The sequence below is a fragment of the Trichomycterus rosablanca genome, chromosome 15 (assembly GCF_030014385.1).
Source record: "Trichomycterus rosablanca isolate fTriRos1 chromosome 15, fTriRos1.hap1, whole genome shotgun sequence".
NCBI lineage: Eukaryota > Metazoa > Chordata > Actinopteri > Siluriformes > Trichomycteridae > Trichomycterus > Trichomycterus rosablanca.
The window spans coordinates 2005001-2019925 of record NC_086002.1 but is presented as its reverse complement, the minus strand read 5'-3'; the positions used below and the strand labels follow the sequence as shown (position 1 = coordinate 2019925).

At 48.3% G+C, this 14925-nt stretch overlaps 1 protein-coding gene across 1 annotated transcript in view; it reads left to right on the top strand.

Annotated features, from left to right (window-relative positions):
• Positions 1–14925, top strand: part of pard3ba (par-3 family cell polarity regulator beta a) — a 112909-nt gene that overhangs the window by 91463 nt on the left and 6521 nt on the right. Inside the window, exons 21-22 of the mRNA XM_063010390.1 lie at positions 1105–1216; positions 8501–8571. Of these exons, the coding sequence (XP_062866460.1) occupies positions 1105–1216; positions 8501–8571 (183 nt within the window). The remainder of the gene's footprint in view (positions 1–1104; positions 1217–8500; positions 8572–14925) is intronic.

The window sequence follows — 14925 nt, the reverse complement described above, 5'->3', positions numbered from 1 at the left end:
TTTAATGTTATGGCTGATCGCTGCCCTGTGGTTGAGTGTGTGTTGCATTGTGGGTCCTTTATTCTGAAGCGTCGTCTAGTTAAACACCGGACGGGTTTATTAAGTCCACAGAGACGCGAGGGCTCGGGGACGGACGTCACATTAGATTAGGGACCTTGTCTGGACGTCTGCTCGCCCCTTCGTGGAGCGGCTGAGATGAGGCGAGCGGAGTGTCGGGCGGGGCAGGACGCTGATGATGTAATTACTCGCTGTCCGAGTAAGAATCCCAGACATGAAGATGGATCTTAGAGGTTATCAAGCTCTTCTGTCCACACTGTTGAGGAAAGCCTCTCCAGGACGTCCAGCAGGTTCACGAACAGGTGTCCAGATACGTCCAGGCGTTAAGAGTAAATATAAGTACGCACACACACACACACACACACACACACTCGGGGCCTTGAGCAAACACTGGAGCGTACGCCGGCGCCTGACGAGAGCGTGATTCATATCGGGAGGCTGCGGGCGCGGCGGGAGGCTAATTAAACATTGATAGTGTTTCACATTCGCGCCCTCCATCAAAGTGGCAGCTGTAATCGTCTTCCGTGGAAGCGGCTAATGGTCGTGCAGAGGCGCCGCTTCCCCTGCGACAACTAGTCCCCCCACGACTGTACATGAATATATTTGTGTACGAGAACTTGATTAAATTCCGTTAGTTTTGTGTGTTATTTTTAAATTCCCGGTTCTTACAGTGTAGAGTTAGCATCCCGCCGTCGTCTGTAGCTTCCGGCCCGGTCTGACGCTGCAACAGCGACTCCTACTGTTTGCTTAACGTGCCAGCACATAGGTGGAGGAATACTGAAAAAGTAGTGCGCTCCTGCGTACGTGCTGAGGCTCTCTGTAGGATTCCGTCGCTGGCTAATATAAAGGTGCAACCGGCGGCTTCACACGTGTCGTTCAACCAGCAGAGGTCGCCAAAGTGCACCAAGAACTTGAGTACATCCAAAATGGGACTCCAGTGTTGTTTTGGCTCTGTGCTTTAGCCCACTAGGTCTCACCGTCATAGCAGCCACAGCTCCTCTGAGCTCCGCCCTCACGCTAACCTGTCCTTCTCTCTCCTGCCTGCAGTAATGAAGCTCGTCTGCAGCAGATCCGGAATCAGCTGCACCATGTGAAACCTGCTCCGTCATACCCTGAATCAGGAGCCGCCATCAGACTCCAGGAATACGATCCGTCACGGGTGAGTGAGACCTTCTGATAGACCTGCTGACCTGGATCATACACAGTTCAGCCAAAAGTGTGTGGACGCCTGATCATGAGCCCGATGGTCATTCTATTTCAAAACCATGATCTACCATTCAGCACTTTAACTTCATTTATCATTCCATCATCCGTCCATCCATCCACCTCTTTACCTTCATCCATCCATCTTCCATCCATCCACCTCTTTACCTCCATCCATCCATCCACCTCTTTACCTCCATCTAACTCTTTACCTTCATCTAACTCTTTACCTTCATCTGTCCACTTTCTTCCATCTATTTATCCACCTATTTACCTCCATCCATCCGTCCATCCATCTACTTACCTCCATCCATCCATCCACCTTTTTACCTTCATCCATCCGTCCATTTCTTTACATCCATCCATCTCTTTACCTTCATCCATCCATCTCTTTACCTTCATCCATCCACCTCTTTACCTTCATCCATCCATCTCTTTACCTTCATCCATCCATCTCTTCATCTATCCATCTCTTTACCTTCATCCATCCACCTCTTTACCTTCATCCATCCATCCATCCATCTCTTTACCTCCATCCATCCACCTCTTTACCTTCATCCATCCATCCATCCATCCATCTCTTTACCTCCATCCATCCACCTCTTTACCTTCATCCATCCATCCATCCATCCATCTCTTTACCTCCATCCATCCATTCATCCATCCACCTCTTTACCTTCATCCATCCTCTTTTTTACCTCCATCCATCCTCCTTTTTACCTCCATCCATCCATCCATCCATCCATCTATCTATCCATCCACCACTTTACCTATATTCATCCAACCATCTCCTTCCTTCCGTTAATTCACCTCTTTATCTCCATTTATCCTTCTACTTCAATACATCCATCCATTCATCCACCTTTTTACCTTCATCCACCTTGGCTTTCCAAACTTTTTGAGCTGTGTCTGTGTAAATTTGTGCCAACTCTGTCAAAAAGTGCACTGGTGTGGGACGAGAGGGCGTGGCACACTCCAAAATCAATCAGAAAGCTTTGCCAAAGGAGTAAAAGCAGCTTCAGTGCTCATGATTTTGGAACTGTGTCCACCAAGCTCAGGCTCACGCTCTGGCGTCCACATACTTTTGGCCGTTAGTTAAATTGGTCTTTTACTGGTTTGAAACTGGAGGTTGGTGATGAGCGGTTACATTTTTAGTGGGGAGAAGGTTTCACCACCAACCTTAAACATGCCTTATATTTTTAGATATTTCTGCCTGTGTTGCTTAGTTACTGTGTGTGTGTGTGTGTGTGTGTGTCTCTCGGTGTGTGTGTGTGTGTGTGTGTGTGTGTGTGTGGTGGTTTACAGTGCTTAAGGCTTAAGGTTGATCCAGCTCTTGACTTCTCAGAACCTACACACGTTACCACCGAGGGCACACACACACACACACACACACTCACACACACACACACACACACACACACACACACACACACACACACAGAGCTACGCTTCACACATACCAGCGGATACCGAAAATATTCAGACCCCCTGATTTAACTGTAAATCTCTCTTAGTTCAATATTTTGTAGACGCCCCTTTGGCAGCAGTTACTGTGCACATCTGGATTGAGGCGGTTTATCCCGTTCTTCATGACAGATCCACTCCAGCTCCGTCAGCTCGGCCTGTGAACTGTCCTCAGACGTCTTTCCACAGACGTTTGATGGGTTTTAGGTTCAGCTCTTGTTCAGGACCTGAGTTTTTGGCCCACGAGTCACTCGAGTGTTGTTTTGGCTCTATGCTTTAGCCCAGTGTCGGTCTGGACGTTCCTGTATTTGGCTGTCCTTTTCGTTTGTGCTGGTCAGGATCTAGCGCAGGAAGACACGCCCTGTACAAACGTACAACCTTGGGTGTGTGTGTGTTTTTAATAGGAACTATGATGATGGTTCCTGAACCATGAACCATACGAGCCACTGGGGGAGCGGCTGCTGTACGCTTGCTAACGGCAGTTGTGGCCTACCGCTTAAGGTACTGGACCAGTAATCGAAACGTCGCTGGTTCAAGCCTTACTACTGCCAGGGTGCCACCGTTGGGCCCTTGAGCAAGGCCCTTAACCCTCAATTGCTTAGACAATATACTGTCATAAGTCGCTTTGGAGAAAAGCATCTACTAAATGCTGAAAATGTACAAACGGTGGAGGAACACAGAGAGCATAGTGTGTTCCTCCATTCTGAAGCTCTCATTAGTGGGTGCACAGGAGGAGTGGATATATCTAAATCAGGACAAAATCTGATCCTGTAGGCAGGTGAAGGTACTGGACTAGCAATCAGAAGGTTGCCTCACCGCCACCAAGTTGCCACTGTTGGACCCCTGAGCAAGGCCCTTAACCCTCAATTGCTCAGATTGTGTATGGACATGATTGTAAGTCGCTGCAAAAAGGAAGAGCGGTTAAGCCTAGCGGTTAAGGTGCTGGACTAGTAATCAGAAGGTTGCTGGTTCAAGCCCCACCACTGCCAGGTTGCCACTGTTGGGCCCTTGAGCACAGTTCTACACAAACCGGTTCCTCCAGAACTTCTGGAACCATCTGGATCAGAGTTTCTTCTTCTTCTGCGCGTCTCTATAATTAAACCTAAAAACGCTCCGGCGTCAGTAGCACTCGGAACAATGACGTTCCCTCTCTCTGTTTTAAGAGCCGCACCCGGTTCCACCCAGAGTTCAGACTCCACGTCTAACATTCAGTTCTGACGTGATTGAAGGCCTCGGTCTGAGCATCACAATTATAGCTCGTGTAATTACAACGCACGGCATGCTGGGAAACGTGAGCAGAAATACCGAGCCTGTACGAGGACGTGGGCAGAGGTCTGATCTTTCATCAGGACAGATCTGGGTTCATAAATTTAAATGCTAAATGACCAAAAGTATCTGGACACCTCCATAATTCCTTAAGCCATGCTTGTGAAGATGTTTTTGGACAGTTTTAGCCTAGCGGTACTGAAGTAGTAAGCAGAAGGTTGCTGGTTCAAACCCCAGCAAGAGCAAGGCCCTTAAACCTTGATTGATTAGACTGTATACTGTAAGGAACTGAGGAACCTCTTTGGAAATGCTAAGGAACCTTTGAGGAACTGCTGAAGAACCTCTAAGGAAATGCTGAGGAACCTCTTAAGGAAACGCTGAGGAACTGCTGAGGAACCACTGACGAATCGCTAAAAAAACACTAAGGAACCTCTTAGGAACTTCTGAGGAACTTCTGAAGAACTGCTGAGGTACCGCAGAGGAAACGTTAAAGAACATTTGTAGAAACCGCTGAGAAACCTTTTGAAGCTTCTGAGGAACCACTGACAAATCGCTGAAAAACCACTAAGGAACCTCTAAGGAACTTCTGAGGAACCACTGAGGAACCCGCTAAGAAACCTTTGGGGAACCACTGACGAATCACTGAAAAACCACCAAGAAACCAGGTTTCTTTAAGAAAACACGAGAAACCTCTGAGGAACCTTAGAGGAGCTGCTGAGGGACCCCTTGGAGCCGCTGAGAAACTTAGGAGCGACCTTCAAGGAACCTCCAAGGAAATGCAGAGGAAACGCTGAGTAACTTCTGAGGATCTTTGAAGAACCGCTGAGAAACCTCTGAGGAACCTTAAAGGAGCTGCTGAGGAACCACTGAGAAAACGCTGAGGAACCACTGAGAAAACGCTAGGGAACCGCTGAGGAATCTTTGAAAAAAAATCTGATGAACCTCTGAGGAGCTGCTGAGGAACCTCTAAGGAAATGCTGAGGAACCACAGAGGAAACGCTGAGTAACTTCTGAGGATCTTTGAGGAACCGCTGAGAAATCTCTGAGGAACCTTAAAGGAGCTGCTGAGGAACCACTGAGAAAACGCTGAGGAACCTCTAGGGAACCGCTGAGGAATCTTTGAAAAGAAATCTGATGAACCTCTGAGAAAATGCTGAGAAACCTTTAAGGAACCTTAAAGAGGAATCTCTAAGCAACCTCTGAGGAACAACAAGCTCATGGTCGGGTGTCCCAATACTTTTGGCCATAATATCAGGTATCATTCAGGTATCAGAGACTGGTGCAGAAGTTTAGACGCCCCTCTTTATTTTACACAAACGTTCCTCAGCCGTGCAGAAGGAGGAAGGACCTTCCCTAAACGTTTGCTTTTCAGAGCCTCCATTCAAAAAAACCTGTTCATCCTTTGATCTTTTATTCAACGCTGTATCTCCCCCCACGTTGGTATCAACACCCTCTCGCTACTGTACACACACGCTGGCACACAGTGTATTTTTGCCCGCTCGGTTGCCATGGTTTCTAAGCCGAGGCGCGAACTCCCCCATCGGCGAGGTTTATCGGGGCTTAACGAGTCCCGTCGATTCGTCTCCGCGTCCGAGATCTCATCGCTGCTTGTGATTCGAGGCTTTGTTACCGAACCCAAATCCCCCGATTCTGCACATTACGGTGCTCTAAAGAAGAGCCGGAAGTATGTGGACGCCCCTTCTGCACCCCTTTCTGTTCCAGCATGTCCGTGCCCCTGTGCGTTCGGTAATCGAGTCCATATAGACGTGGCTCACTCCACCGAACACCCTTGGGATGAACTGGAACGTCAACTGTGAGCAAGTGACCTCACGAACGCTCCCTGTGTACAACACAGGGCTTCAAAGAAGAGCGGAGACTGTTCTAGCCGCACAGGCAAACGAGGCAGCTCTTTCATGGTACTAAAGGTCTCATCTGGAATGAAATGTTCCAACATACACATGGCGAGGTGTCTACATACTTGTGGTCACATGCAGCAGGTTGGAACGCTAAACGCTGCATGTTTATAGAGGTGGGACGACCGGAAAGCAGCAGGAACAACAGTTACACTAAGGACAACAAGCCATCCATGAACTGGACCTCAACTGTCTAAAATAAGCTAATGTTTATACGTGCAATGCAATACAACCAATCAAAGGTTGAGGGCCTCGCTCAAGGGCCCAACAGTGGCAACCTGGTAGAGGTGTGGCTAGAACCACTTTCACCGCTGCCCTTCAAACAAGACTTGACATTGTAAAACTCAGTTTGGCTTCGGCTTCAGACCACGGACCGATGACCAGACGTTCTTCAGGATCTTCTGGTAGAGAGCAGAACACGTGGTTTATTGTGCGCCACTCTTTGAGACTTTCACAATACGACAAGGCAGCCGAAAACGAGCCCCGCTCCGGAAACCAGCTCGGCTAAGAAGCGTCCGAACGAGAGCCGACGCCGCATGCTAACGTGATCTTTAACAACAAAAGCGTCTGGAAGGAAGTGAATGTGGCGGCTGGTGGGGAAAAAAAGGTTCCTTCAAAGGTCAGGAAGATTGTGATTGTGAGTGATGGAGGAGACGGACGAGCGCTCGCTTTTTTATCGTCTGGCCGCTGCGAGAAGGAGCGAGTGGCGTCTCTAGAGCCTCGTCGCCTCTCTCGCTTCTCTCTGATGCTTTACGAGGAGGCGAGAGATGAAAAGATCAGATCATGAATCCTGAACCTCATCGGAAAAACACTGAGGTCTCGTCTGAGGAGCTTCATGGAACTTCGTGGTTCTGGTGCCACTGGTTGCTCATCTCTATCTGACGATGTTCCACAGTTCTGTTGAACCGCTGTTAATTTACATAATTTAGGATCTGGTGGGCTTCCTGCGGTGCTCTCCACCATGGGGCAGCACGTGGAGCTTCCAAAAGTTTGGAGATGAAAGATGAAACAACACGGGTAGAAAATTTTTGTGACCACAAATAGTCACCGGGCAGGTGCTTCACATCACTTTAAAAAATTGCAGGACGTCCGGAAAGCAGCAGGAACAACAGTTACACTGAGAGACCAGAAAGCAGCAGGAACAACAGTTAGACGGAGAGACCAGAAAGCAGCAGGAACAACAGTTACACTGAGAGACCAGAAAGCAGCAGGAACAACAGTTAGACGGAGAGACCAGAAAGCAGCAGGAACAACAGTTACACTGAGAGACCAGAAAGCAGCAGGAACAACAGTTACACTCAGAGACCAGAAAGCAGCAGGAACAACAGTTACACTGAGAGACCAGAAAGCAGCAGGAACAACAGTTACACTGAGAGACCAGAAAGCAGCAGGAACAACAGTTACACTCAGAGACCAGAAAGCAGCAGGAACAACAGTTACACTGAGAGACCAGAAAGCAGCAGGAACAACAGTTACACTCAGAGACCAGAAAGCAGCAGGAACAACAGTTAGACGGAGAGACCAGAAAGCAGCAGGAACAACAGTTACACTGAGAGACCAGAAAGCAGCAGGAACAACAGTTACACTCAGAGACCAGAAAGCAGCAGGAACAACAGTTAGACGGAGAGACCAGAAAGCAGCAGGAACAACAGTTACACTGAGAGACCAGAAAGCAGCAGGAACAACAGTTACCCTGAGAGACCAGAAAGCAGCAGGAACAACAGTTACACTGAGAGACCAGAAAGCAGCAGGAACAACAGTTACACTGAGAGACCAGAAAGCAGCAGGAACAACAGTTACACTGAGAGACCAGAAAGCAGCAGGAACAACAGTTACCCTGAGAGACCAGAAAGCAGCAGGAACAACAGTTACACTCAGAGACCAGAAAGCAGCAGGAACAACAGTTAGACGGAGAGACCAGAAAGCAGCAGGAACAACAGTTAGACGGAGAGACCAGAAAGCAGCAGGAACAACAGTTACACTGAGAGACCAGAAAGCAGCAGGAACAACAGTTACACTCAGAGACCAGAAAGCAGCAGGAACAACAGTTAGACGGAGAGACCAGAAAGCAGCAGGAACAACAGTTACACTGAGAGACCAGAAAGCAGCAGGAACAACAGTTACCCTGAGAGACCAGAAAGCAGCAGGAACAACAGTTACACTCAGAGACCAGAAAGCAGCAGGAACAACAGTTAGACGGAGAGACCAGAAAGCAGCAGGAACAACAGTTACCCTGAGAGACCAGAAAGCAGCAGGAACAACAGTTACCCTGAGAGACCAGAAAGCAGCAGGAACAACAGTGTGTTGTGTGTGTGTCCACATACTTATTGACCATGCAGTGCAGTTCTGCCAGTGTCAGAGACCGTTGTCTCCTAGCGGTTAAGGTACCAAACTAGTAATCTAAAGGTCGCTGGTTCAAGCCCCACCACTGCCAGGTTGCCACTGTTGGGCCCTTGAGTGAGGCCCTTAACCCTCAATTGCTTAGATAATATACTGTATATGAAATAATGTAAATACATTTTAAATGCAGGTGTACTGATGAAACTAAGTGTATTCCACTCTGGTGTAACTAACCCCTCCTCCTCCGACCCTTACAGATACGAGGTCCGGACCCCCGCGTGGCACCGAGATACGAGGAACCTGAGAGATACTACACCCCTCCACCCAGGTACGTGCTCATCTTCCACCCAGAGCTCTTCATTAGGAATCGTTAATGCAGGAATCGTGGCAGCAGTTAAATGGCGCAATGAAGGAAAAAACATCCAGTGAGCGGCAGTTCTGCGAACAGAAACGCCTCGTTGATGAGAGACTGGCTCGAGCAGACCGGACGGACGTAGCCTGGTCCGGTGTGAGTGGTCCAGGTCGCTGGAGGTCCTGTAATGGGGGAGGTTAAATCACTGATGTGATAAAGTAAGTGCCCCTACCCACCCACGTGAACTTGTGGTTCAGGTGTCACTGAGGGGTGGAGTGAAGCCCCTCAGGGTTTAGGAAGGGGTGCGAATACCTGAAGCGTTTGCTCGGTGATGCTGTTTACATAGTTTCGAATGAGGACTGACACACACACACACACACACACACACACACACACACACACACACACACACACACACTAATCCTCTTCCAAGCGCCTAATTAAATCTGGAGCGTTTGGCTTTCTGAGAGCCGTAGCCATCGCCGGACGGTCACCTGATCCCCTCCCCGGAGAGCGCCGACCGGACAGGAGGCGTCCACATATACCCAAACGAAAAGAGCAGAAAAACAATAGCAATATAATAATAATAATATAGAATATAATAAACTACATCGACAAAAGTATGTGGACACGCCTTTTAGTTTCTCATTTAGATACTCATTCATTAGTTGTCTGTTTCATCACCGCTTTATTCTGGTCAGGGTTGTAGGGGCGGCACGGTGGCTCGGTGGGTAGCACTGTCGCCTCACAGCAAGAAGGTCCTGGGTTCGATCCCCAGGCGGGGCGGTCCTGGTCCTTTCTGTGCGGAGTTTGCATGTTCTCCCCGCGTCTGTGTGGGTTTTCTCCGGGTGCTCCGGTTTCCTCCCACAGTCCAAAAACATGCAGCCAGGCTAACTGGAGACACTGAATTGTCCTGTAGGTACCCGGTCGCTAGGATGCATAAACCGGTGCATCGTAGTGCCGGTCCCAAGCCCAGGTAAATAGGGAGGGTCGTGTCAGGAAGGGCCAGATCAATAATGCGGATCACGATCCTGGTCAGGGTTGCGGTGGGTCTGAATCATTTGGCGAAAGGAAGGAAACGCACCAGACAGGTCGTCAGTCCATCACAGGGCGCACACGGTCGGAAAACCTCACGCAAACATGGGGAGAACATACAAACTCCACACAGAAAAGACTCAGACCGCCTGACTGGGGAGTTGAACCCAGTTGTGTGGGCGTCCACTCTTCTGGGAGGGCTTTCCATAAAATTGTAGAGCATGTTCACTTATTCACATAGTTTTTAGCCATGTGGTGGAAAAGTGGACTAAGTGCATCTCCGTTGGACACGCATCCGTGTCCTCCAGTGCTAGCATGCAACCACCGTCCGCCAAACCTCCGATCAAATTAGCGCGGACAGAGGGACACGCTATGCTCTAAGTATTCTTCTGCCACTCGCGCCGGCGCCTCGACCACTTTTTTTTAACCAATCCTCTTCTCCTGTTAGCCAGACAGGAGGATACGTAGAGCATGGTCCTCATTACGTGCCTGAACTCTCTGAAAGAATCCGCCGCCGACAGGTGTAAAGAAGCGCAGGAGGTGTGTTTGTTCCCTTACAATTTAGTCTTATCCAGTTCCCTGATCGTATTTCACCCTTACTGCTGCAGAACACTATTCCTGACCGGGAAGGGTCGCAACACGTGTGTAGTACCGGCAGTTGTAGCCTAGTGGTTTAGGTACTGGACTAGTAAACAGAAGGTCGCTGGTTTAAGCCCCGCCCGCCACTGCCAGGTTGCCACTGTTGGGTCCTTGAGCGAGGCCCTTAACCCTCAATTGCTTGGACTGTGTACTGTAAGTCACTTTGGAGAGTCACCATCGATTAGCCAGCTGAGGAATCCTTACGACCCGCCCACCTTACGGGCGAGCCTATTAGTGTCTGTTTAAGGCGCCTGGTGTGCCGGTAGCACAGCTGAGATTCGAACTCACGATTCAGACTCATGTCAGTGGTGGTGCGCTGGTGTGTCCGGGTTCCACTATAAATAAAACAAGTAAATTTCCCTCACGAGAGCACCGACCGTCTCCCCAAAATGAGGTGCGCCCTCCTCCCTCGCGCCCCCCCCCCCCGGCTCTACAGTAAATGCCCTTTTTTTTTAATCAGATGAAATGACTTTTTTTTTCCCGAGCCGAGGTCCGTGGCCGCGTCCCCTCGGGCTCTCGCTCGAACCCATTTCCTTTTAACTGGCTGCGACAGCTCTAGCATTAGCATTAGCATATTTCCTGTGCTGTGTGTGTGTGTGTTTGTGAGGGAAAGTGAAAGGCTGGGAGTGATTTAATGGAGACGTTTAATGGTCGTTGGTTCTCAGCCCTCCGGCTGTGGCTGTTCAGCGTTAAACGCTCTCGCCGAACCTTCACGTGAGCACCAGAGACAAACGTCCAGAACCTTCAGCCTCTATACAGCTGGACAGTGTAAACCACGTGTTCAAAAGTATGTGGACGGTGTGGTTATTGAGTTTCTGGTGATTCAGTAACATCCATTGAGGATTAAGAGCCTTGCTCAAGGGCCCAACAGTGGCAACCTGGCAGAGGTGGGGTTTAAACCAGCAACCTTCTGATTACTAGTCCAGTACCTAAACTACTAGGCTACAACTGCCCCATATATACAGTGTATCACAAAAGTGAGTACACCCCTCACATTTCTGCAGATATTTAAGTATATCTTTTCATGGGACAACACTGACAAAATGACACTTTGACACAATGAAAAGTAGTCTGTGTGCAGCTTATATAACAGTGTAAATTTATTCTTCCCTCAAAATAACTCAATATACAGCCATTAATGTCTAAACCACCGGCAACAAAAGTGAGTACACCCCTAAGAGACTACACCCCTAAATGTCCAAATTGAGCACTGCTTGTCATTTTCCCTCTAAAATGTCATGTGATTTGTTAGTGTTACTAGGTCTCAGGTGTGCATAGGGAGCAGGTGTGTTCAATTTAGTAGTACAGCTCTCACACTCTCTCATACTGGTCACTGAAAGTTCCAACATGGCACCTCATGGCAAAGAACTCTCTGAGGATCTTAAAAGATGAATTGTTGCGCTACATGAAGATGGCCATGGCTGCAAGAAGATTGCCAACACCCTGAAACTGAGCTGCAGCACAGTGGCCAAGATCATCCAGCGTTTTAAAAGAGCAGGGTCCACTCAGAACAGACCTCGCGTTGGTCGTCCAAAGAAGCTGAGTGCACGTGCTCAGCGTCACATCCAACTGCTGTCTTTGAAAGATAGGCGCAGGAGTGCTGTCAGCATTGCTGCAGAGATTGAAAAGGTGGGGGGTCAGCCTGTCAGTGCTCAGACCATACGCCGCACACTACATCAAATTGGTCTGCATGGCTGTCACCCCAGAAGGAAGCCTCTTCTGAAGTCTCTACACAAGAAAGCCCGCAAACAGTTTGCTGAAGACATGTCAACAAAGGACATGGATTACTGGAACCATGTCCTATGGTCTGATGAGACCAAGATTAATTTGTTTGGTTCAGATGGTCTCAAGCATGTGTGGCGGCAATCAGGTGAGGAGTACAAAGATAAGTGTGTCATGCCTACAGTCAAGCATGGTGGTGGGAATGCCATGGTCTGGGGCTGCATGGGTGCAGCAGGTGTTGGGGAGTTACATTTCATTGAGGGACACATGAACTCCAATATGTACTGTGAAATACTGAAGCAGAGCATGATCCCCTCCCTCCGGAAACTGGGTCGCAGGGCAGTGTTCCAGCATGATAATGACCCCAAACACACCTCTAAGACGACCACTGCTTTATTGAAGAGGCTGAGGGTAAAGGTGATGGACTGGCCAAGCATGTCTCCAGACCTAAACCCAATAGAACATCTTTGGGGCATCCTCAAGCGGAAGGTGGAGGAGCGCAAAGTCTCGAATATCCGCCAGCTCCGTGATGTCGTCATGGAGGAGTGGAAAAGCATTCCAGTGGCAACCTGTGAAGCTCTGGTAAACTCCATGCCCAGGAGAGTTAAGGCAGTTCTGGGAAATAATGGTGGCCACACAAAATATTGTCACTTCAGGAACTTTCACTAAGGGGTGTACTCACTTTTGTTGCCGGTGGTTTAGACATTAATGGCTGTATATTGAGTTATTTTGAGGGAAGAATAAATTTACACTGTTATATAAGCTGCACACAGACTACTTTTCATTGTGTCAAAGTGTCATTTTGTCAGTGTTGTCCCATGAAAAGATATACTTAAATATCTGCAGAAATGTGAGGGGTGTACTCACTTTTGTGATACACTGTATATATATATATACAGTGTATCACAAAAGTGAGTACACCCCTCACATTTCTGCAAATATTTCATTATATCTTTTCATGGGACAACACTATAGAAATAAAACTTGGATATAACTTAGAGTAGTCAGTGTACAGCTTGTATAGCAGTGTAGATTTACTGTCTTCTGAAAAGAACTCAACACACAGCCATTAATGTCTAAATAGCTGCAACATAAGTGAGTACACCCCACAGTGAACATGTCCAAATTGTGCCCAAAGTGTCAATATTTTGTGTGACCACCATTATTATCCAGCACTGCCTTAACCCTCCTGGGCATGGAATTCACCAGAGCTGCACAGGTTGCTACTGGAATCCTCTTCCACTCCTCCATGATGACATCACAGAGCTGGTGGATGTTAGACACCTTGAACTCCTCCACCTTCCACTTGAGGATGCGCCACAGGTGCTCAATTGGGTTTAGTCCATCACCTTTACCTTCAGCTTCCTCAGCAAGGCAGTTGTCATCTTGGAGGTTGTGTTTGGGGTCGTTATCCTGTTGGAAAACTGCCATGAGGCCCAGTTTTCGAAAGGAGGGGATCATGCTCTGTTTCAGAATGTCACAGTACATGTTGGAATTCATGTTTCCCTCAATGAACTGCAGCTCCCCAGTGCCAGCAACACTCATGCAGCCCAAGACCATGATGCTACCACCACCATGCTTGACTGTAGGCAAGATACAGTTGTCTTGGTACTTCTCACCAGGGCACCGCCACACATGCTGGACACCATCTGAGCCAAACAAGTTTATCTTGGTCTCGTCAGACCACAGGGCGTTCCAGTAATCCATGTTCTTGGACTGCTTGTCTTCAGCAAACTGTTTGTGGGCTTTCTTGTGCGTCAGCTTCCTTCTGGGATGACGACCATGCAGACCGAGTTGATGCAGTGTGCGGCGTATGGTCTGAGCACTGACAGGCTGACCTCCCACGTCTTCAACCTCTGCAGCAATGCTGGCAGCACTCATGTGTCTATTTTTTAAAGCCAACCTCTGGATATGACGCCGAACACGTGGACTCAACTTCTTTGGTCGACCCTGGCGAAGCCTGTTCCGAGTGGAACCTGTCCTGGAAAACCGCTGTATGACCTTGGCCACCATGCTGTAGCTCAGTTTCAGGGTGTTAGCAATCTTCTTATAACCCAGGCCATCTTTGTGGAGAGCAACAATTCTATTTCTCACATCCTCAGAGAGTTCTTTGCCATGAGGTGCCATGTTGAATATCCAGTGGCCAGTATGAGAGAATTGTACCCAAAACACCAAATTTAACAGCCCTGCTCCCCATTTACACCTGGGACCTTGACACATGACACCAGGGAGGGACAACGACACATTTGGGCACAATTTGGACATGTTCACTGTGGGGTGTACTCACTTATGTTGCAGCTATTTAGACATTAATGGCTGTGTGTTGAGTTATTTTCAGAAGACAGTAAATCTACACTGCTATACAAGCTGTACACTGACTACTCTAAGTTATATCCAAGTTTCATGTCTATAGTGTTGTCCCATGAAAAGATATAATGAAATATTTGCAGAAATGTGAGGGGTGTACTCACTTTTGTGATACACTGTATATGTTTGAGGCCAGTGGTAGCCTAGTGGGCGGAGCTTTGGGCTATCAATCGGAAGACTGTCGGTTCAAATCCAGCCACTGTTGGGTCCTTGAGCAAGGCCCTTAACCCTGTCTGCTCATGGGTGCCATACAATAACTGACCCAATAACTGTATATGTATATACAACACTTTATGGAAGGGCCCTTCCTGTTCTAGCATGACTGCACCTTCGTCCACAACGCCAGGTATATGAAGCCTTGATTGGTCACATGACAAGGAGCTTTATTGACATGCACTAAGCCTTAACTTTGACTCCGTTTGTACCTTTTTGGGATGAATTGGAATGCCAGCAGTGAGGCGTCGGCGCCTGACCTCATAAACGACCATAAATGGTCAAAATTTTTTCCAAAATTGTAGAACGTGATGTTTAAACTGCTGATGCTCAGGGGTCCAGATACTTTAGACC